The following is a 24,764-nucleotide window of genomic DNA, read 5'->3' as shown; positions in this document are numbered from 1 at the left end:
TAGATTATTTTTTTTTAATCAAGAGGCAAGGAAGCTCTGAGACCCCACTGAGGCCTCCGGCTAGAGAGGGGAAGGTGCACACCCAGCAGTAGCCATCTGGATGTTCAGCTCTGATTGCAGGGGAGGTGGCCTTAACACAGTAGTCTCTTCATTATTTGTAATAGGAGGAGATACATGATCACTGCCATGATGCTTAACTGAAAGGCTAGTTTTCTTACCACCAGTGTGTCACCCGCCACTCCCTTGAATTGGGTGTAATGCTGTAAGAGGGAGGATGCCACGTCACGTGCGACTCATTGTGTGTTGGCCTGCCTAGTGGGTTTGATCCCTAAGTAGTAGGGGTGGAAGGGTATTTTCCATACAGTGAAATCAATGGTGAAATGTGCGTGCAATCTGCTATTTCAACATGGCTCTGACCATCCTGCATGACGAGATACTCTATCCTAGAGCCCAGATTCCATGACCGTGTGTGTCCTGTGTTACCCCAATAGCCTCTTGGCTTTTGCCTTACATTGGCCAGTCAGCAGCAGGGAGTGGCTGGAGAAGGAGCAGACCCAGCTCCCCTTTGCAGTCCCACAGGTTGTCTAAGGCTAGAACTATGATCTGAGCAGAGGCACTGTAGGATGAATCCATAGCCACCAACAATGTCCATCACGGTCACCATTTAAATTACACGCCTGCACTATGGGGTGGAAAGAACTTGGAACCATCTGCTCCCTTTACCATCTAAGCCACGAGACTTCCTTAGCTGTCAGTTATGTTAAGGCTCTTTGCCAGCCTGTAGCCACTAGACTTCATCATCATTGCAAACGCATGAGCCAGTCTTGCTCTCTCCAGCGGAGGGTAGTTGTGAGAAAATGCACGTGCACGTACTGCAGTTCTGGAGGATCTTACGCCCCCTGGTCACGGCAAAGAGACCCTGCAGCTCCTCTTGATTGAGTTGACAATGTCTCTTGCTTTGCTGACAGTTGGGAAGGTAGGGAAGACAGGCGATTGGCAAAGAAGATTACAAGGTAGCAATGATAGTAGCTGAAAAGGTCGGGAAGTGACTCTTAACTGGGTGAAATTTCAAAGCGGATGTCCTTGCTTGTCAAGACTTCGGGGAGTTCTTTTGTGTTCTCTGCTCAGCAGAGTGCTCCTGGGTACGGCCTGGTGATGTTAACTCTCTTCTTTCTTTCTCTCTCTCTCTCTCCATTTAGGAGATGAACTAAAATGCAGCACACAACTTGCACAGAGGACAGGATCCATCATGCACTGGAAAGATGTTTGCATGGGCTGAGCAGAAGTACAGCCTCCTCCACCACATGGACCGGTAGGTGACCCAATATTCATATGCTTCCTGAAGGCCCCGCATATCCTCACCAAACCTTGTGGCATAAATGTCCTGGGATTCTTCCTGCTCTTTCGGTTGATATTTGTACATCTCGTCCTTTGCCTGGTAACATTCTGACCAAGCAGCGGGAAGGTAATGTGGCTAGGAACTACCACCCCATTCCTCTAGCGACTTTGGGGCTCAGAACCACCTTTCCTTCAATACGTGAGTTAGAGATGGGTCCGCTCTACTTACCCACTTGTGCCTTCCCAAGTCCTTCACCTAGCTGGAAAGATGTGCCAAGATGTTGAGAGATTCATGTTAAGTTTAAGGCAGTGAGTAAAAGTACCATGGTGTATGCAAACTGGTCAGAGCACTGGCTGAAAAGGGTAGGAACCTCCATTCACCACAAGGGATGACGTCTGTTCTTTGACTAGCTGGTGTGGTCTTGCTTGGGGCAAACGCAGCTCAAACCTGTATTTCTGGGGGTGGGGGTGGGGTGTTCACTGCAGTTTTGGGACAAGGGGGACAATGAAACATGGTGGATGGCATTTTCCAAAGGACCCAGTGCTGGCCTAGCTCTGTCCCATTAAAGTCAATGGTAAAGTTCCCATAGACTGCAGTGGGAGCAGAGTTAGCTCAGCACTGACTGTTCTGGCAGTCCCACCTAGCATTCAGTGCCGGGGGGTGTGACAACATTCAGTTAACTGGGGGAGTGGGTGTTCTGTTAACCAGAGATTAAACGGTTCCATGGAACTGCAGTTACATCGTCTCATTAAAATATTCCCCCTCCCATGTCTGTCGTTTAGTCACGTCAGGCAGCATCACTGAAGACATGGAGACTGCGTATAGAGTAAGGTATTACTCTGTGAGAGTAAGCACATCAGAAACTGGCCCTGAATTTCTGTCTTGCTACTGGTACCTCTGTGCTTTACTCGCTGGTCACTGCAGTTCAGGGACTGTCTGTCTTTGCTACCCTTATTTTCAGGGTTTTATAACTTGGATATCAGTAACTCTGGATCGAGATCTTAGAGCCAGGTTTCAGCCTGGGATAACTACATCCATTCCTTACCAAACTTCTTCCCGTTCCCCCGAGATGACCAAAGTATACAGCTCTTTTTCAGCCAGCTGGGCCAGCCATCTTTAAATCAGGGAATGGAAAAAGAATGGGTGTGTCCCAGCTTTGGGTGTGCTATGTTGGTGTATGCAACTGTCACGGGTTGTTTTCAGTACCCCGGCACCTTTATGTTTCTAGTTGTGTGCTTGTCTGCAGCTGCTGTTTTGTAAGGCAGAGATGATGCTGCATGCTATCAGGGAGTTGAATGTTGCATTTTTTTGTAGAGACTTTAGATTCATAGGTTTCTAAGACCAGATGGATCGTAATGATTATCTAGTCTGACCTCCTGCAAAACCCAGGCCAAAAATGCTCACCCTGAAACTTTGGCATCAAGCCCATATCTTCGGTTTGAGCTATATCATATCTTTTAGAAAGGTATCTAATTTTGAATTAAAGACTTCAAGTGATGGAGAAACCATAGGTAAATTGGTTAATGACACTTGTGTTTTAAAAAAAAAAAGTGCCTAATTTCTAATCTGAATTTGTCTAGCTTCATCTTCCGGCTATTAGATCTTGTCAAGCCTTTATCTCCTAGATTAAAGATCAGTCTGTCAGAAATCTCTTCCCACATAGATACTTGTAAGCTCTGATCAAGTCACCTTTTAACCTTCTCTTGGATAAACTAAATAGATTGAGCTGCTTTAATCTCACAATGGAAAGCAGGTTTTCCCGACCTTGAATCATTCTTGTACAGGTTGAACCTATACCCCCATAGTCCAGCACCCTTGGAACATGACTGGTGCCGAACCAGAGAATTTGCCGAACCACGGGAGGTCAATGCAGAGTGCCAGCAGGTCTCCATAGGTGCAGGAAGTAGGTTATGGGGGCTGCGGCAGCACCCCCAGGCTTTGCACCCAGCATGGCCTCCTGCTTGGGGGCCCCGCTGCTGCCCCCCCCCCTCCGGGGGGCTCTGATGCCAGCCCCAGGTCCCAGCTGCCAGCCCTTCGCCTGGGGTCCTAGCCACTGGCCCCAGGTCCTCCGCCTTCCTCCCGGAGCTTGAACGCTGTGAATCAGCTGTTCACGGAGCTCCGGAAGCACTGGGAGGGAGGAGGAGGAGTTGGTAAGTGCGGGGCCGCCAGCGCAAGAGAGGCGTGGGGAAAGGGGGGCAGAAGGGGGAGCTTGCCGCCAGTGGATGCTCTGCACCCAGTAATTTTTCCCCGTGGGTGCTTCAGCCCCGGAGCACCCATGGAGTCGGCGCCTATGCCGGGCCATGGATGTTGCTGGACCAGGGAGTGCTGGATTAGAGAGGTTCAACCTGTAGCTCTTTTCTGAACACTTTCCAGTTTTTCAACATTCCTTCTTAAGTTTGGACACAAGAACTGGGATAGCATGAAGTAGTGATCTCGATAATGTTGTATATAGAGGTAATATCACCTCCCTACTTCTATTCAATATTCCCTTGCTTATATATCTAGTGATCGCTTGCAACCTCTTAGCTACAGCATCATGCTGTTAGTTTATGTTCAAATGGTTATTTACCATGGCCGCTAAGTCATTTAGTGTCACTAAATTCCAGGCTATAGACCCTCAGCTTGTAAATGCAGCCTACATTCTGTGTTCCTGGTTGTATGGCCTTGCATTTGGCTGTATCTATTAAAACACGTTGTTCAAATGACCCTGCCTTGCCAAGCAATCCAGGTTGCTCTGTATAACTGACCTGTCCCCATCGTTATTTACCACTCTATCAATTTTTGTGCCCTCAGCAAATTTTACTAGTATTGATTTTATATTTTCTTCCGATTCACAAATAAAGATATTGAACTTAATTGGACCAAGAATAGACCCCCTTAGAAACACCCCCGTTCAATGATGATTCCCCATTTAAAATTACTTTTTGAGATCTATCAGTTAAACTGTTTTTAATCCATTTAATTTGGGCTACATTTTTATCAGAATGTCACACGGGTCTAAAACATCATCCAGAAGTATAAATCTGTTATGTCAACACAGTTACCTTTACCAGCCAAACTTGTGATCCCATTAAAAAAAACCCAATTTGACAAGTCTTGTTTCCATAAAACTATAGAATATCAGGGTTGGAAGGGACCTCAGGAGGTCATCTAGTCCAACCCGCTGCTCAATGCAGGACCAATCCCCAGACAGATTTTTACCCCAGTTCCCTAAATGGCCTCCTCAAGGATTGAACTCACAACCCTGGATTTAGCAGGCCAATGCTCAAACCACTGAGCTATCCCTCCCCCAACTATGTTGAGTGGCATTTAATTTTATTACCATTCCTTAATTCTTTACCAATTTGCATCCCATATCAGTTTTTCCATGATTTTGGCGAACATTAGTATCTGACTAGCTGGCCTATAGTTACCTGGATCCTCCTGTTTACCTTTTTAAAATATTGACACAACATTTGCTTTTTTTCCAGTCCTCTGCAACTTCCCCAGCGTTCCAAGATTTGTTAAAAATTACTATTAATGGTTTCAAAGGCTCGTCAGCCAATTCTTTTGCTACTCCTGGGTGCAACTTCTCTGGTCCTGTCGATTTTAAAAAAAAATTAACTTTAACATCCTCAACTCTTTCACATCCTCTCTAGTTACTGATGGAATAGAAAGCATTTCATTTTCACTGTGGTATATGAATTCACCATCCTGCTTCTTTCCAAATACAGAACAGAAATATTTATTGAATCACTTCTGCTTTTCCTGCATCATGAGTGACAATTTTACCATCCTGGTCTAGTATCAGACCTATACAATTGCAAGGAGTTTGTTTATTCCTAATATATATTTAAAGAATTCCTTCTTAACCTTAACCCTACTGGCCACAGTTTTGCATTGATGCTATTTGCATCCTTTATTAATTGCTTTGCCAATTTACTTTGGCTCTTTCTTGCTTTTGCTGTGTTCCTTAATCTGAAATAAGTAACTGACTTGAAAGGAAAGCAATTGCTGTTTGTGCTGGAAACATAGGTATACCTGATCCTGATTCTATGATCACAGATAATTTTCTGCATGTCTACATATTTAATACTGAATTTTATTTTCCAGTACTATGCTTGCAAGCCTTTGCTCCATAGTGAGTGACTAATCACTTCCAATATTTCACCCTCCCCTACCAAAAAAAGATCCGACTAAAAAGTTGAGATTTGTAAAGTCAGCAAGAAGCAGGCATGTGAATTACAACAGAGCCTATGGTGACCAAATGTCCCAATTTTATAGGGACAGTCCCGATTTTTGGGTCTTTTTCTTATATAGGCTCCTATTACCCCCCATCCCCTGTCCCGATTTTTCACACTTGCTGTCTGGTCACCCTAACAGAGCCCAGCAGGAATCCCAAGTTGGTCAAGGAATAGCTTCCCTGAGGTTGCAGGTTTATTTGCAGGTTTTCTGGAGCAATCAAATTGAAACAAATCGGCAGAGTCTCTGGCTGCATTCCCTCAATGCAGCTAAAGAGGCTTCAAACACAAAACAAAATTAAACCAAGGCAGCTCCCATTTCCTGGCTCCTAGCTGGAAAACCCAAGCTGTTCCCCTAGGGGTCAGAAAAGAGCTGACCTCTGGGAGCCCCTCCCAAGATGGGGCTTTGAACCCTTTTGGGAACCAGTGCTGGGAAGTAGCTTGGCAAGACCCACTCCTAGGGGGGCCACTCAGCAAAGGAATTGAACATCTCATCATCACGCCCAAGTGTCCTCTTAGCTCCACCTATAGCGCATATTAAACTCCCTGGACAGGAGGGACGTTAATACACAGCTATAGATTGTTGGTTAGAGATCTAAGGAGGAAGGGCGGGTTGTGGTGAAAGCCCTGGACTGGAAGACAGGAGATCCAGATTCAATTCTCAGCTCTGCCACAGACTCCCTATGATTTGGGCAAGTCACTTAACTCTGTCTCAGTTGTTATGAGAATAACAAAGCTACTAATGAGAGTGTTGTACGATAGCGATAAAATACCTGGCTAGATTGTAAATAATACCTGTGCATAGCATGAGCTGCCAATATGCTGCACATGCCTGGACTAGACTGTGGGGAAAATGCCGCCTTTTCTCGTGCTTTAAGTGTATTTTCAATGCTAATTGGGGGCGAGGGGATACGAGTCATACACAAATATAAACAAAATGAATAATGGAAACTGCTATCTTCCGCTAGTGTACAGACTGGTCTGCTTTTTGCAAATTTCCTGTGATGTGTCTACTGGCTTAGCATAGGGCTGCCCCGGGATACAGGGTTACTGTTATTCTTTTGTTTAGATCAAAGAAAAAAGCCCATTGAAATATTTGCCTTGTGGGGAGAAGTGGGAGGTGTACCTAGAACTCAGTGGAACAAAAATCAAGGGAGGGGACTAGGACACATTTTAGGGATATGAACCCTGACAATGAGTACAGTCTTCAAAAGCACCTAAGTCCCATTTTCCAAAGTGACTTAGACGCTTGGGAGCCTAAGTCCTATTGACTTTCTTGATTTTTTTTCAGTGGGACTTAGACACGTTTTGAAAATTTTGCCCAATATTCCTTTAACTTACAAGACTTTAAAGATTCACACACACGGGCAAATTATTACAGTGAATTGATTTAGTCACAGTGAGACATCAAGTGCACAATGGAAACAAACTGAAAAAATAGACAAATGTTTTTCACTCTGGCAACCTGTGTCTGTTCTACTGATCCTGGGTGTCACTTGTACCAGCTGGCTCAGAGTCATGTGGCAAGTTTGGTTTATTTTATTTTTTTTGAAGTTGACAGTTGTCCCTTTTAACAAGAAGCAAAGGGGAAGCGTTAACCACAGCTGCAGAATTCAGGAGGTAGCAGCCGCTGGAGGAGGCGTGCTGATGCCAAGTATTGCATTGTAATTCTGAGAAAAGAAACCTTCAAGCCTCATCCTTCCTAGCCACCTCCCCCCTCCCCCGGCCCCGATATTGGCCTGGCTGTTGCTCGATTCGAGGTGTGATGTTGTAATCTTTGTTGACACTGGAGATCAAAGCAGAAACATTTCAAAGTGCTATTCTGCACATGCCTATGTAGTGATTCAGGCGCTAGTCCAAACTCAGTGTTTGTAATATTTAATTGTATTACCCTAGCACCTAGGAGCCCCGGTCGTGGACTGGGACTTGGTTGTGCTAGGTGCTGTACAAACAAACCAAAAATGATGGTCTCTGCCCCAAAGAGCTGCTGGTGAGTCTCTGTTTCCTGGAATAAAGTGAGATTTCTCTGGGACTGGCTATTCAGTCACAAGTTGTTGGACTTCCTTGTTAATTTCTTTGCTGCAAAAAACAGCTCAGCCTATCCTGACATGGTGTTGGAGGCAGCATGGTCTGCTGGTTGGAGCATGGGACAGAGAGTGAGGATCTCTGTGATCTAATCCCACTTCTGCCACTGACTTGCTGTCCTTCAGCAAGTGGCTGATGACTTTGGCTTTTTTCAGAGATTCTGAGCTTGCGAACTACCATGGGACTCAGGAGCGCTTAGCACTTCTGAAGACAAGGCTGTTAACTGATCTGTCTCTGTTTTCTCATATGCAGAGTGAAGATGATACTGACTTATTTACCTGCCTACTAAACTTGCAAGGGTCTTGTGAGGATTAATTAATGTCTGTGAAGTACCGGTAACTTATACGTGTAGCGCACTTTAGAAGTGTCTGGTGGTGATAACCTTTCAAGTCAAGCACCAGTGCTCTGACTGGGCCAATGTAGTTTTCGTGCTCTGGTTCTGAGCCTCTGATTTAGAAATCGTGAATGCAGCTCCCTGTGTGATGTTCCCATTTTACAGACCAGGAAAATTAGGCTGAAAAGTTGACTTGCCCAGTACCCCGTGAGGTTGGTGGGAATGGACCTTGGGAGTCCCTGGATGACACCATGACCTGATGCTACTTTAATTTTGTAAGGAAGCATTTAGGATGCAATAAAGCAGCAGAAGAGGCTAAGATTTGTCAATGATCTTTTCTCCCTGCAGTGCCTGCATCCTGTAGCAGATTATCTCCACTGGAGACAGTCCTAACTGCTATGGGAGCTACTGCATCTGAATTCTCTGGATTTGAGAATAAAATCAGAAAGAGATGCTTTGTAATGGACAGCTCTGTATAGAACCCTGCTGCTGCTCTGCGTTTGTCCCAGCATAGTGTGTCCAAGGAGGGAACATTGCTACTGGGATACTCTTCCAGGCCTCACCACCTTCTTGCCTGTCTTAATTCTTTGTGTATGCCGGAGTGACTGCACTGCAATGCTCCAACTCAGTGTGCATGGGTGATATCACCCTTTAATGACCTGCCCATAGACAGGCTATAGGACATTCCACCATTATTCCAACTTCCCTGTTTTGGGGTCTTCTATAGTTTAGGTGGCAGAGATGTGTGGTTTTGGAGCAGAAGGACTAGTCCTAGGTCACTATGCGAGCTTATATATAGCGTCTGTTCTCTGCAGTGCATTCATCGCTCCTCCACTGAGGTCAGCCCAGAATCAGTGTGCTGTAGAACAATGTAAACGGGCTCTCATTGCTTCAGATTGCACAAAGTCAGTTGTCATCCAACTGAGAGAAATAGTCAGCCCACCTGCATGCCCCAGAAGAAGGAACGTTTTCCTTTAGGATATTAAACAGGTTTTGTATTTAACTTTCCAGTGCCCTCAGCTGGCAAGTGCCTGACCCTGAGCTGGGTCGGCCCTGCCTCGCTAATGGGCTTAGGTTGGTAAGGATGGTAATTTTCACTCTACCAACTCACATTGCCTGGGCTGGTCTTCACCTGAGAACAGCGCTTCATTAAGAATGACTGACTGATTGCAGACATGTATCACCGGCACGCCTCATTTCTAGGGATGTCCCTCATTACAGACCCAAAGTTCAGTACACACTGTGCACATCTGGCCTCCTTCACTTATTATGTTGAGAATTATTTACATCTGAAATCAGGGCCGGCTTTAGGCCGATTCCCCCGATTCCCAGGAATCGGGCCCCGCGCCCATGCCTAAGAGGGCCCCGCGCCTTAGGCGGTTTTTAAATTTTTTTACTCACCCAGCGGCGGTCCGGGTCTTCGGCGACACTTTGGCAGGGGGGTCCTTCACTCGCTCCGGGTCTTCGGCGGCATTTCAGCAGCAGGGGGTCCTTCAGTGCTGAGGAAGCCCGGAGCGAGTGAAGAACCCCCCGCCGCCAAAGTGCCGCCAAAGACTCGGATCACCGCCGGGTATTCGAATTGGGCCCCGCAGTTCCTAAAGCCGGCCCTGTCTGAAATGAAGAACCATGGTGCAAAAGTCAGTTAGATACCCTAAAAGGACGGGTCCCAGAGCATTGTCAGTTTCCTGCATGAATAATTTCTGTGCCCTTCACTATGGGTCTTTTTCATGCATTTGGACCGCAGCAGGCTGAAATTCAAAGATTTTTAAGGCCAGAGGGGACCATTAGATCAGCTAATCCAACCTCCTTTATAACACAGGCTATAGAATTTCACTCAGCTACCCCTGTATTGAGCCCAATAACCGTGAATTAAGGTGTGGTTATAGCATTCGCCACTGGCTGTAAAACATTGTCACTGATAAATTTCTATTCATGCATTTGTGGCTTTGTTGGGAAAATCAGACTTTCAGGTTTGGTCTCCCACCTAAGGTGATTTGCTCCTCTTGGTATATTTCCAGTTGGGTTCCGCAGATCAGTTCTTGGCCTTATGCTATTTAACATTTTTATCAGTGACCTGATAAAATCGTTCCGATAAAGTTTGCAAATGACACACAAACTGTGGGAGTCGTAAATAATGACAAGGACAGGTCACTGATACAGACTGATCTGGATCGCTTGGTAAATTGGGCGTAAGCAAACAATATGCATTTTAATACGGCTAAATGTAAATGTCTCCATCTAGGAACAAAGAATAGAGGCCATGCTTACAGGATGGGGGACTCTATCCTCAAGCAGGGACCCTGAAAAAGATTTGGGGGTTGTGGTGGATAATCAGCTGAACATGAACTCCCAGTGTGATGCTGAGGCCAAAAGAGCTAATGCAATTCTGGGATGCATAAACAGGGGAATCTTGAGTTGTAATAGAGTGGTTTTTACCTTTCTATTTGGCACTGGTGCGACCACTGCTGGAATACTGTGTCCAGTTTTGGTACCCACAATTCAAGAAGGATGTTGATAAATTGGAGAGGGTTCAGAGAAGAGCCACAAGAATAATTATAGGTTTAGAAAACCTGCCTTATAGTGTGAGAGACTTAAGGAACTCAATCTATTTAGCTTAACGAAGAGAAGGTGGAAGGGTGACTTGATCACAGTCTATAAGTAGCTACATGGGGAACAAATGTTTAAAAATGGCTCCTTAATCTAGCAGAGGAAGGTATAACACAATCCAATGGCTGGAAGTTGAAGCTAGGCAAATCGACACTGGAAATAAGGCATAATTTTTTAACAGTGAGAGTAATTAACCATAGGAAGTATTTACCAAGGGTCATGGTGGATTCTCCATCACTGACCATTTTTAAATCAAGATTGGAGGGTTTTTCTAAAAACTCTGCTTTAGGAATTATTTTGGGGGCAGGTCTCTGACCTGTGCTATACAGGAGGTCAGACTAGAGCAGGGGTAGGTAACCTATGGCACGGGTGCCGAAGGCGGCACGTGAGCTGATTTTCAGTGGCACTCACACTGCACCCGGGTCCTGGCCACCGGTCCGGGGGGCTCTGCATTTTAATGTAATTTTAAATGAAGCTTCTTAAACATTTTAAAAACCTTATTTACTTTACATACAACAATAGTTTAGTTAAACCTTATTTACTTTACATACAACAATAGTTTAGTTATATATTATAGACTTATAGAAAGAGACCTAAAAACATTAAAATGTATGACTGGCACGCGAAACCTTAAATGAGAGTGAATAAATGAAGACTCAGCACACCACTTCTGAAAGGTTGCCGACCCCTGGATTAGATGATCACAATGGTCCTTTCTGGCCTTGGAGTCTATGACTGGAGTGGCCTCTGCTTTTAGGTCCAGAGCCCCCAAGTTCAATCCCCAAAGAAAACCCTTGGGACTTGTTTTGTTACACCAGGAAAGGCAAAAAGCTGACTGAGAAGAGTGGGTCATAATGGGGGGATGTGAGGGCAAGAATTCAGCCTTAGCTTTAGCCAACAAGTTCATTAATTATGTGGTGATGGTGCAATGGTCACATGTGCTATGTGCTTGTGGCCTTACTTTAAAGGCTTGTTCACAAGAATTGCAGAAAGGGGCTGCTATTGGCATGACTGGGATGTGTTGGCTACATGTTACAGCGGATACATCTCAAATTACAGGACACTGAATTGCTTTATGCTGTATTTCATAAAAATACCCTCTTGTCGCAGCAGAGCTGAGGTGTGCTCCGCTCTCCCTTCTCGGCAGACTGCATTGCACCCCTCGATGACACCTGCAGAAGGAAGGGGAGTTTGTGACTAAATGTCCTGTTTGCTTTAAAGGTAGTGTCAAGGCTGTATCCCCACTTTGAACTTTAGGGTACAAATGTAGGGGCCTGCATGAAAACTGCTAAGCTTATCTACCAGCTTAGCTCTGGTCCGCTACCACCATCTTAAGAATTCCCTCCCTGGGAAGCCTTGAGAAACCTTTCACCAATTCCCTGGTGAATACAGATCCAAACTGCTTGGATCTTAAACAAGGAGAAATTGACCCTTCCCCCCTCCTTCCTTTCACCAACTCCTGGTGAATACAGATCCAAACCCCCTTTGGATTTTAAAACAAGGAGAAATCAATCAGGTTCTTAAAAAGAAGGCTTTTAATTAAAGCAAAAGGTAAAAATCATCTCTGCAAAATCAGTATGGAAAATAACTTTACAGGGTAATCAAACTTAAAGAGCTCAGAGGAATCCCCTCTGTCTTAGGTTCAAAGTATAGCAAACAAGATAAGCACTCTGGTAAAAGGTACATTTACAAGTTGAGAAAACAAAGTAAATCTAAGACGCCTTGCCTGGCTTTTACTTACAATTTTGAAATAAGAGAGACTTGTTTAGAAAGATGGGGAGAACCTGGATTGATGTCTGGTCCCTCTCAGTCCCAAGAGCGAACAACCCCTTAAACAAAGGACACACACAAAAGCCTTTCCCCCCCCAAGATTTGAAAGTATCTTGTCCCCTTATTGGTCCTCTGGGTCAGGTGTCAGCCAGGTTACCCGAGCTTCTTAACCCTTTACAGGTAAAAGGATTTTAGAGTCTCTGACCAGGAGGGACTTTAGTACTGTACACAGTATGGCTGTCACCCTTCCCTTTATAGTTATGACAGGTAGCCTATGATCTTCTGACCAATCCTCATAGGCAGCATGTTCATGTCTAAATGTAGCCGTAGGGTGGGGTGACAGGGTTAGGGATCCAGGACTCTCCAGCACTCAAGTCAAGGTCCTGGATACTCATGATGCAAAGCTGGTGTGGAAGTAACATGGTGATGGTGGTCGGAGTCCAGAATTCCTGCAGAGGCCTGGAACCCTGAATCCATGGTGATCACTGCTAGCACAGTACTGCTTCACTGGGCCACGTGTTCCTGGCTTCCCGTGTCTGCGGATTTCAGAGCCAGAATGCTTTCGCTTCAATATATTTTTAACAGGGACACAGCACTGCCCTGGCTTACCGAACTCTGGTAACTGAAGGCTGCGGATGTCCCATGGAGTTATGGTGGCCTAAGCTCTGCAGCAGCTGTCCCCTCTGCCCGAGTCATCTGCGTTCCTGCTGTAACAAGGAAAGTTTGATTATCCAACCCCCTGTATCAAACAGGTTCCACTCTACCTCATGGGGTGGGATTTAAATATTGCTTTGCCGCATCATCGTTGGGTTGGCCCTACGTTCTGGGAGACCCTGTGATTACAAGAGTGGCCCATGTGATCTCAAACCAGCTCTGCATCTGTGATACTTGCCTTAGCCCCCACCCTCGTCCCTCCTTCCTCACCTTCCCTGTTGTCCATTTTCTAAGAGCTTGTCCTCTCTCTCCCTTTGGAAGGAATCCAGCCCCCTGTCCCCCATCTCATTCAGTCCAGCATAAAGCAGCCAGACAGCACTGTGACTTCCTTCTCTCTTGCTAGTGATGAGAGGAAGGAAAGAGCATGCACCTTGTTGAGCTATTTGTACTTGTGGCTGTGCTTGCACAGGAAATGGAGTTCTCTTCATCCGGCAATTTACCGAGGTGTATTTCAGTCCCCGCCACTTTTGCAAATTCCACTTTGTTGCCTTGGACTTTTCCCTTCTCCACAGTGAGGCAGCTGGTCTCGAAGGCATCTGTTCCAAACAGCCTGATTTGCTTTAGCAATAGGCAAACCCGCCTGACCCCCACTGCCCAAATCCGTCTAGCTGAAGGCAGGGGTGGTTTGCATCCATATCAGTCGAGATCATGCCCAGCCCTTGCCCCGACCTGTCCCCTGATCCCAACATCCTTCTTGCTTTGCCAAAATCAGCCAGGTTCCCAGCAGCTCTGGGCCTCCGTGTTTGGACAGCTACTTTCTTGAAAATCTTTTGTGTCCTGGGACTTTCCCAGGAAGGTACTGCAGTCTAGGGTGACGCTGACAGAGGGAAACCCCACTGTGTGAAAGATTTGATTACAGCGACTTACCAAAGCCCAGCAAAGAGAGTAGTAAAGTTCAGGAAATGTGTACTTCAAATCACATTGGCTTCTGAGACAAAAGCCGGTCAGAGGTACTGTTGAATGAAAAACTGAAACATTGTTGAATTAACTATTGAGTTGCTAGCCATGCCTCCTATAGCACACAGATCAGATAATAAACAGTACCACATTAAGAGCACTAATGTTGTAAGCAAACCAGGCAGAAGTCGGGAAATGTCAAAGGTAAGGTTACAAGTGCAACTTTATTTATCTTCTTAGTGGGTAGGGCTTTTGCCCTGAAATCCGATGTTGTTTCTGCAGCCCCTTGCCTGATTCAGTGCTCGCTGCATGAGGCAGCTGTTCGGTATTTATTTGTCAATCACCTCTTAGATCAGAAGAGGGAAGTTGCGCATGCTGTCAATCTCTCTGTCAGCCTTAAAGCAGATCTAAATGGATTGGAGCTGATCAGAAAGTTGGGGTTTTGCAAAATGCTTTTTCTTGACCCAATCTTCCCCCCGCCCCTAAATCTTGGGCCTTCACAGTGTGGTGTCCTGCCCACCCAAAAGATGAAGCAACCTCCCTGAAATCCGCAGCCTGGGGTGTCTTATCACTGTTCTCACATGGAATTTGTGCCTAAAAGCAGGACAAACCTGTCTGGATCCTGCAGTTATGGAACTTCACTGACATAAGCATAACTGGGATACTGTATATTATAATCAAGTATCAGGGGGTAGCCGTGTTACTCTGTATCCACAAAAACAACAAGGAAGAAGTGAGGTTTTTTACCCACGAAAGCTTATCCCCAAATAAATCTGTTAGTCTTTAAGGTGCTACCAGACTCCTTGTTGTATATTATAATGTGATTGTGCAGCCACATTAGTTAATGCATAATTGTCTTCCTTACTGGATATGCAGAACAACTCTCTTCCCCAGAATCAGCTTTATTATTTATTAAATGTGTTTAACCACTAAAGGCTGTGAAGAAAACCTTCAAAATGTGACCCATGGGTAATGATGTAGTGCTGCCTGTGCAAATCTTCTGAAACAACAGAGCTAAGAGGTGGGAACTGCCCCAATAATCTCAGTTTAGGGACATTAACTCTGAAGGCTAATGTTGGCATTAATGAAAGATAATGTTGGCATTTCAAGTATTTCACTGTAGATCATTTTATTTAAAAGGTTAAGCTAATATATTTGTCTGCCAGTTGTTGGAAGTGGCAGCAGATATTGCAGTGGGGAGCAATGTGACGACTGGTTGCTATTCAGCTTTGTTGGGGGTGGAAAACAAGGAATTCAGACCCTCCCCCCTCCAAATTTGGAGTAACCTCTACCCAGAAAGAGGAGGGAAAGAGGAGCTGCATCTACCTCTCCAGTACCAAGAAACTTCCATCCTCCGCCCGCATTACCCAGCAACCTCTACAAAGCAGTCCAGTGTGTTCAGTGCAAAAATCTGCAGCCGCTGACAATCTAGAGGCAATGTCCAACTGAACTTGAATTGCAAATTAAATTAGTATTGAGGGAGAAAGGGGTATTGGAGACTTAGCAAAGCAGTAAGGAGGAGAGGGCTTAGTGGAGCAAACGGTGGCATAATTCAGGGGTTTCTGCCACATAGGTTCCTACTGCATAATGTGCTGCATAGGACTTTGACTGTAACTTCATTGACAGCCAGACAGTCAGAATCCAGTAACACCCAGCATGCCAGTCTAAAACCTTCTTGTGCTGTCACATGTCACTTAGGGCATAAACCACTATCCCTGTCTATCCTGGGCTGCTCTTTGCTTGTCCTCCATGTTGTTAAGTCCCTGAAGTTTTTCCTCTCTGTCTGACACCGGGATTCTCTCAGGGCTTGTCTTCACAGGCGGGTAGAAATCGATCTCTCGGGGATCGATTTATCGCGTCTCGTTGGGACGCGATAATCAATCCCCGAATCGACGCGCGTACTCCACCAGCCCAGGTAGGAGTAAGCGCCGTCGACGGGGGAGCCGCGGCGGTCGATTTGCTGCCGTCCTCACAGAGGGGTCAGTATCGGATCAGATACGCCGAATTCAGCTACGCTATTTGCGTAGCTGAATTTGCATATCTTAAATTGACCCCCCCCCTTAGTGTAGACCTAGCCTCAGTCGGCCTGTTTTGCACATTCCCTACCCAATGGCAGACGCCATTCATTCTTAACATGAGATATTTCCATCTTTTCTGGGTAACTTTAGAGATAAGGGGTTGTTGAACACTCTGATGGATCTCGACATTTGTTATAAATTCATTCAAGTGAATACCTAGTATTTGTATTTAATACCTAAGGCATTTGCCTTCTAAGGCACTGAGATGTCGGTACCTTTGGGAGGATTTCTAGCTTGCACATCTGTATGTTAAGATGGCAGCGACATTGGAGTTGAAGATTTGTAGTTTCGTCTTTAAGTGGTAGATTTTTGATGATCAAATCTTGTTTAAACTGGTGAAGTGCGAGGTTGTGACATTATTTCTTCCTGGACATACCCACTGGCTTGCATGTTACTGCCAAAACATGTGAACTCTTACCTTCCTTTGCCTTCTAATGTAACACGGGAGTTGGGAGTTGCTGGGGTTCTCATTAGATTTAAATCCGTCATCCTTGCGCTGCTGGGCATTCTTTGCTTATATATTGGTGGAGCTGTCATTTAGAAGAGCTATGTCGCCAGCAAAACCTAAATTTTCGAACATACTGTAGTTAAACCACATGAGGCTCGTATTGTATTCATCCACGCCTCTCGTCATGAAGTTAGTGGCAATGACAAACAGGAGAGGAGAGAGAATGCATCCTTGTTCGACACCAGTGTTTATATTAAACCATTTATTCAAGCTCTTTTCATAATTAAGACAAGAGGGTCTGGTTTGGGCATCTAGACTAGTTCTGAAACAACAGGCTATTGAAGCATTATGATCGAGCTTTTCAAATTAAAATTAATAGGAACTGGACACCCTTTGGTGGCTTTAAAAATCTCAGCCTCTGAGTCCTGTAGCAACTTGCAAAGGTTTTAGTTAGAACAATGACTGTGGGGGCTCTTTTATTCTGCACACCTGTTCTCTTGCTGTGTTCAGAATCCTGCTGCTGACATTAGAGCCCATAATACGGTTTACTGCCGTTTACATTTTAAAGCCAGTGCAGCTATTGGGGAGGGAGCTGCAGTTTTGTTTGGTTTGCACATTATTTACACAATTGTTAATTCAGTTCCTATGGCAGCATCTTTCCTTCTAGGGGCAGACATGCATAGCTTAACCAGAGTAATAATATACCACAGCTGGGTCAAGGTGCCTGCCAATGATGCATGACATAGAAAGAACCAGACTTGACCCAGACTTGCAGGGTGAGCTGGCAGTAGGGTGACCAGATGTCCCGATTTTATAGGGACAGTCCCGATTTTTGGGTCTTTTTCTTATATAGGCTCCTATTAGCCCCCACCCCCTGTCCCAATTTTTCACATTTGCTGTTTGGTAACCCTAGCTGGCAGTTAGGAAAAAATATCTTTTTCTTGCCAGCTGATCATACTTGATCCAGAGTCTCAGAGATCCAGTAAATAAGGAGCCTGACTGTACCCCTTTTCAGAATAACTTTTCAGAGCAAGACTGCACTTTGAAATTCCACGAGTGTTTCTCAGTGAAATAGCTTTGCTAGTAACAACAGCTCCACTGCTCAGTGGCCCAGGTAGCGAAGCCAACTGAATCTTAATGTTTGATGGTACGAGCAGGAGTGGGGAGGACTGGCAATGAAAGGGTTCCCGCAGGCTGTTCCAGTGTATGGTGTTTCCGTTCCCCAGGCGGCTTTGCTCTATGGTGCTGTGTAAATGATACACCGGTCCTTGTAGGTCACAGGGCAGGCGTCCTGCAGTAGTTCTCGTGCAGCAGTTTTGCTGCACCAGTCGCTTTCTTTGGAATCATCTTTGCTTGGCTGAAATACAAAACCAGCCGAGCCAACAAGTGAATCTCTTAGCCCCTGATCCCCTCCTGCACTCCTATCTTAGCACAGAGCATTTCCTCAGCAACCGCCTGGGAGGAGTTGGGGACTGGGTGACCACCTGATTGGTTGCTGACACAGGAAGAACTAAGGAACTGGGAAATGCCCTGCGCCATTGTCAGCGCTAGGGCTGTGAATTGATAACGAAGGAAGCAAGTGTCAGGAGATGTATTCTACTGGTGATGCAGTTTCAATTGGTCTGGATAGAGGCTTCTTTATCCTCCCTCTGTGACCTTTCTCCGCTCCCTCAGCATCTCATAAATCTCCTTCAGAAATCATTTAATACCAGGGCAGAAATAAGTTGTGTACAGGCCTCTGTGAAGGTAGTTATCTGAGACCTGAGATGGCTTTCTAGGTCTCTTGGGTAAGATTAGTGGCAGTATCCATGTATTGGAGGCATTCTCTGTCTGAGGACTTTATCCTCAGCTCGCTCTCCAGGTCTTTTCTCTCTCTAACGTCTCTGCTCTCCTACCTGCTAGCTGCATGGGTGGGAAGGTGAGTGGTGATAACGGTGTGAGACTTGGAACTGAGGGATATTAAATACCTGGGTGGCCACAATAGGAGTTACTTGCCTCATGACCTTCGTACCACGTACATACCATCGCAATCAGGCCAAGTTCAAGTCCTTCAAGGTGCTCAGGGGCCAGGGCCCGGAGCATTTAAAAGAGCCTAAAGCTTCTGGATGAGGAGTGTGGGTGATACCGCCGCTGCTGTGGTACAATGGAGCTCTCTACCGCAAAGGTAAAGCTCATCTGTGCAGGAGATGGAGATTTTGCGGGGCCGGTCCCAGGCTGTGGAACAGACTCCCCCAGGAACTGAGGACCATCCCAAACCTCCCAACCGTCCGCTCCAAGTGCCAGGTGCACTTCCCTGACTTGCCTTCCCTGATACCACCACAGAGTAGCGTGGACACTGCCAAAACAATTCCCAATGAATCTCACGTGACAGACATTAGTCACGTCACTTGATGGTGAGTGGAAGCTACTCAGATACTGTGTCAATGAGGGCAGGATAAGAACCTTGTAGAACAGAATAGAATGAACACGATGGGTTTCTAGCTCTCACTGACACAAAGTGCTAGCCCCGTACTCCATGTGTTAGCGGTTCCTTCTGCGCACCCCCACTGCCACCTCTGGAGTTCCTGGTGCATTTGAAATGTGGTTTTCCTTTCTCTCTCTGATAGCTGGGCTATGTCTGAACTGCTGGAGCCTGCAGGAGCTGGTCAGCCGAGATGCAGGAAACTACCTCATCCTCCTGGAGAAAATCCTGCAGAAAACCAAAGAGGTAAGGCCCTGCCAGCGAGAATGAAGGATGCCCCAGCAGGGAGGAGGCTGAGGGCTTCTGCGAAGGGGGCAATGAGTGCTTTGTTGTCATTAGGGTGGAGACTGGCAAGGGGTCCTGCTCTGAAGTCTGTAAAGAAGCCTCTTCCCCCAGGTACTTTATAATTTGGATGCATGCATGAAGGGTTTTAGGCTAGGGTTATCTGAAATGCTAGGGTAACCCACTGGCGAGTATGTTACAAGATTCCCTCTGTGCCCAGTCTGCAGGGGATCTGAGTCTGTTACAGGCCACACAAGGGAGCCCTGGCTCTGTAGCTCCAGATGTAGCAGCTGGTGCTTTTAGAGCTGGATGGCCCAGGTTCAAGGTGGGGGCTGTTGTACTAGCATTGGGACTATTGCACTAGCATGGAGCTCCCTGCCATCACTTTGGAACCTGATCCAAATCCCACTGAAATCAATGGAAACATTCCAGTTGGATTTGAGTGGGTTTTGGGAAAGGCACTTTACTTATATCTTGTATCCTCTTCCCCCACACTTTGTCTTTTTGTCTTTAACAGTAAGCTCCTCAAAACAGGGACTCTGTGTGTGTGTGTGTGTGTGTGTGTGTGTGTGTGTGTGTGTGTGTGTGTGTGTGTGTGTGTGTGTGTGTGTGAGTGCACATGTGCATGCATGTATAGCACCTAACACAATGGGGGCCCTGAGCCTGACTGGAGTCTTTGGGCACTATTGTGATATCGATGATAATCTCAGTGAGCACTTGAAGTCTAGGAATTTGAGGGCATTTGCATCATTTCTGGAACTAGTTCTTTCCCGTACTATAGTCCTGTTGGTGCTAGGTTATTTCACAGAAATGAGAGGCGACTGTGTTAGTGAAACCCCTTCCAAACCAGCTTGAGTGCACTTACCTTCTTCCTTAGACAAGAGGCTGGGCCCAGATCCTCACAGGTATCCAGGTGCCTAACTCCCCTTGAAGTTAGGTGCCTAAATCCCTTTGAGAACCTGGGCCTTAGGGCTTTCAGCATAGTGCCTAGAGGGGCAGAAGCAAACAGTGTTAGAACCATGTTCACAGATCCCTTCCTGCCTTTAGTAGGAACAAGTTGGTAGCATGGCTTGAGACTGGAGCTGGGTGGTTGATGCTGCAAAAAAAAAAAAAAAAAGAACCAAAGGTTCTGATAAATCCCTTTGAAGGCCTTTGTGTCCTTCTTGTGGTGTCTCTCCGTGAATGTTCTCCCAAACAGTCGCTGGTAGGAAAGTTCCTGGAAACGGGGAATTTTAAGTGAATGTCGGAAAACGTTTGCAGAATATGAACGTTGAATTCCTAATAAATCCTGGCAGCTGATTCTAAGAATTATGCACATGCAGCCAGGCAATGGAAACATACCATGTGACTTGTGCCCAATCAGAATTAACCAACACAGCTTGAATTTCAAATATCACACACGAGTGGTGAGGCCTTAGTAAGGCGCGTGTGAGCAAGCTCCAGGTGACTGTGGAGATGAAGGCGGAATGAAAACTGAAATATGACTAAGTACTCTCGGGCCTGGTGCGCCTCGGTCCCTCCTGTTCTCTGTGTGTGTCACGGAATAGTCTAGTCTCCTGTAAGATTTTGGTCAGATTTCAGTTGTTGGGCATAGTGTGCGGGTGCATGTGGTGTTGATGGCCTGCAGTATACAGGAGATCGGAGTAGGTGGTCTGGTCATCCCACCTGGCCTGAAACTCTATGACTACACTAAGAATTACTGGCAGGAACTGGCAAATAATTCAAACAACAAATTCAATCACATCATAAGCTGTTTACAGAGGCAGATGCTTGTCAATTAAATAAATTAATCCACCTGAGCTGAGAGGTTTGCCCCATCTCTACTTGTGGACTGCACAGAGTGCATAATGCCACATGTGCTACCAAATGCCAAGCAGCATCGCGTTCCTCCAGCAAGGTCAGTCACAGTAGCATGAGCAGGGTGTCAGTGCTTGGGAAGAATGGAACCTGTAGCTCAAACTGACACCTTTCCCATGAGCCCTCACAGCTAAGTTTCTTGCTTTCCATGGAGGAAGGAAGCCTTTGAGCAGGAGGAAGTCAGAGCGTTATGCCCAGTGAAAGAGAAGCTGGTGTCTGGCCTGCAGGCTTGCTGATCAGTTGGCCGTGTTCTCTCTCTCAGCACCGGAGACACCCAACTCTGCGTGCGGACCCCCAAATGTGAATCTGATTTGCCGTGAATTGGCCCCATTCCGGCTTGCCCCACTCTAGTCAGCGTGCAAAGGTGTCCGCCTCTGTGCCCAAAACTATTTGAATTTTGCAGTTTTTAGCAGATGTTGTAATAGCACATGACTGAGCATGAGCGCCTGGAGATAGTCGAGCTGGCCTGAGGTCAGACCTCTGGAGAGCAGCTTCTGGCATGTGGGAACTGCAGAGAAAAGGGATGTGGTAGTGCACTGGGAAAAAGAGCAAGCCTGAACATCTGCACTTTGAATAGCATCACAAGACACAAGGAGAGGTTTCCTACTTCCTGAAGTGCTGCTATGTGCATGACCTCCAATCCCACAATAGCAACCCCCCTCCTATGCACTTGGGGAGCAGCCCAGATTCCAGTCTCATTCTCCATTGTGTGCTGGCCATTGTGCAGGGGGAAGCCGGGGAAGGGAGATCCCAGCCATACGGTTCCAGGAGTCCTGGGCATGCATGTTTCTAGGGGCAGAGCTGCAGTTGGTTTGGTGCGCTAGGATTTATGAGGCTTGGCTTCCTGAGACCCTCCCCTGTTGCAAGCTTTTCTTTTTTAGCCTGTCCAATTCAGAATGAATTGATGGCTTCCTGCTATTTTAATGGAAGCTTTGCCTGGGCTATTCTGGTTTGCTTTGCAACCAAAAATACATTTGGAACTTAGGGACTGAGCAAATGCTAGCAGCTGTAGTAAGCAGCAGGCTGCTAGGGTTTGCTATGTCCAGCTAAGTATGGTAAGTGAAGGATCAGAGGTGCTGAACTGTTAACCTTCAACAAGTCCATCTTCTGATGTGAGGCCATCAGCTCTCCCAAGTTAAGTAGCCTCAAGACTTGGATGGGAGACCTTAGCCTGGCAGGAGGTGGTGCTAGGGACTCTGGAGTTCAAGCGAGCAAATAATTCACATTGCAGTGTTGCCAACCCTCACAATTTTATCATGAGTCTGGCAATATTTGATGTTTTTCTTACAGCCCCAGCTCCTAGTCGCATGTGAGTAAGTGAGAATCTCAGCTTTCATTTTTGTAACAGGTTTCTAGCCTTTCTAGTTAAGGAGAAAATCTTGAAAACGTGACCCAAATGTACCTACCCTAAAGACTCAAACCAAAAGAACTAAAATGAACCAAAAATGTCTTTTTTTTTTTTTTTTAGGCCTGATTCATGATTTTTAAATGGTTGGGGTTGGCAATGTGGCAACTAATAAATTGATTATTTTTAATCTTTACTCTTTCCCCCCCTTTTCTCCAATTGTTCAGGAACACCTCATGCTATTCCTGTATGGATTCATAATTATTGGTGAATTTCCTCTGTGAATAATTCTTAGTCTGCAGATTGCCCATAATTGGTTTTGTTACAAACTTCCGCAGTGTTGCCTAGTGACATAAGTCAGCTGGTGTTGTTTCTGTTATCTGGTTGCATGATTTACATTCAATGCACAGCACACATTGCAACAAGTGTGAATAAAGTTTCCTCACACGGAAAATGTAAAGGGTCACAAACTTGGCTGAATATAAATTCCCTTTTGAATTTGAATAGTTGCAAAAATATTTTCCATTATTCACTCATGTGGTGCTCATTCCTCCCAGGGGAAATCTAGGATTGACTGGCACCAGCTAATGTACATTTTTAAACATGACTATATTTGTCCTCGTTGGGCGCTAAGTAGCATTTAACAGAGTGTTAATTTAAAGATTGCAGTTAACACATTTTCTAATGTTCCTCACTTTCCTGGAGTAGACAAAGATGGGATGTGCTGTGCCAATGGTCTAGTCTGTACTTACATAGCTAGGTTGATATAGCTGCATTGGTTAGGGATGTAAAAAAATCCATGCTCCTGACCAGCATAGGTACGGCAACCTAATCCCTAGTGTAGACGCGGCGTAGTTAAGCCAACCTAAGGCCAGGTCTACACTACAGACATATATCAGTATAACTATGTCACTCAGGGGTGTGAAAAGTCCTGTTATACCTGTGCAGTGCCTGTTGAAGTCAATGGGAATCTTAGCATTGTTGTCGTTGGGTGGGGTGCTGGACAGGAGCAATTCTTGCAATCGGATGGTATCCTACAAAGCTTCCTTCCATCTCCTGATAGCTTTTGGGTATTTTTGTAACCAATAGCACAGCTGATCCTCCTCTTCTCGTGTGTATTTCCTGCAGGTCCAAGAGACATGCAACTATGATCTCCTCACTCCATTGGCTCTGCTCTTCTATTCTGCAGCTCTGTGTGTAAGTCCTAAAGTTTTTAAATAAATAAATAAATAAATAAATTAATGGAGATATCCTAGCTCCTAGAACTGGAAGGGACCTTGAAAGGTCATTGAGTCCAGCCCCCTGCCTTCATTAGCAGGACCAAGTACTGATTTTGCCCCAGATCCCTAAGTGGCCCCCGCAAGGATTGAACTCACAACCCTGGGTTTAGCAGGCCAATGCTCAAACCACTGAGCTATCCCTCCCCCAATTTTAACTGATTGTAACTTCAGCTTCAGGGACAGGCTGAGGATTGGCGCACTGCCCTAGCTGAAAGCAGAATAATGTTGTTATGTAAGACATAAGAACTGCCATACTGGGTCCATCTAGCCCAGTTTCCTGCATCCGACATTGGCCAGTCCCAGGTTTTCAGGGGAGTGTACAGAACAGGTCAGTTTTGGATAGATCCACTCCGGCTTCTTGTCCCAGCTTCTGGCAGTCAGAGGTTTAGGGTTGCCCTGAGCATGGGGTTCCATCCCTGACCATCGTGGCTAATAGCCATTGATGGACCTATCCTCCAGGAACTTATCTAATTCTTTTTATAACCCAGTTATATTTTTGGGATATCCTCACCTGAAGTACTGTCCTCTGCCCTGGTCTTCTCATCTGGAAAAAGATCTAGCAGAAGTGGAAAGGGATCAGAAACAAGCTACCAAATAGCATAAGTCGGAGAAACTGAGAAGTTTGGGTCCATTTATGTTTAGAGAGGGGACGTGATAGAAGTGTACAAAATAAGGTGTGTATAGAAGGTGAATCGGCCCCATTTGCTCTGTCTCATAATAAATCAAACCAAGGGAACTTCTAATGAAACCCAAAGGCAACACACTTAAAACAGATAAAAGGAAATACTTTTTTTTCACACAACATATAATTATCCTGTGCAGTTCATTGCTCCAAGAGCTCATGGAGGCCAAGACTAAGCAGGATTCATAAAAGGGTTAGGCATCTGAAAGGACGAGAACATTCATGGTTGCTAAGAATGTTTTCTTTAGTAAGAGGGAAACTCTCCTGCTTTGGAGTATAAGCCACTTAACTGATGGCACTTAGGAAGAAATGACCCCAACAGGCAGGTTATTCTGTAGTTGTCCAGAGAAGGGTTTCTTGAACCT

General features: G+C 45.7%; 1 protein-coding gene across 1 annotated transcript in view; it reads left to right on the top strand.

Moving 5' to 3' along the window:
* The first annotated feature begins 1,212 nt into the window (after window positions 1-1,212).
* The window catches only part of PIK3R5 (phosphoinositide-3-kinase regulatory subunit 5), a 54,222-nt gene continuing 30,670 nt past the window's right edge, over window positions 1,213-24,764 (top strand). Inside the window, exons 1-3 of the mRNA XM_065415950.1 lie at window positions 1,213-1,312; window positions 19,099-19,199; window positions 23,566-23,634. Of these exons, the coding sequence (XP_065272022.1) occupies window positions 1,213-1,312; window positions 19,099-19,199; window positions 23,566-23,634 (270 nt within the window). The remainder of the gene's footprint in view (window positions 1,313-19,098; window positions 19,200-23,565; window positions 23,635-24,764) is intronic.

This window comes from Emys orbicularis, chromosome 13 (assembly GCF_028017835.1).
Source record: "Emys orbicularis isolate rEmyOrb1 chromosome 13, rEmyOrb1.hap1, whole genome shotgun sequence".
Lineage (NCBI taxonomy): Eukaryota > Metazoa > Chordata > Testudines > Emydidae > Emys > Emys orbicularis.
This window is presented reverse-complemented; position numbering and strand designations above follow the sequence as displayed.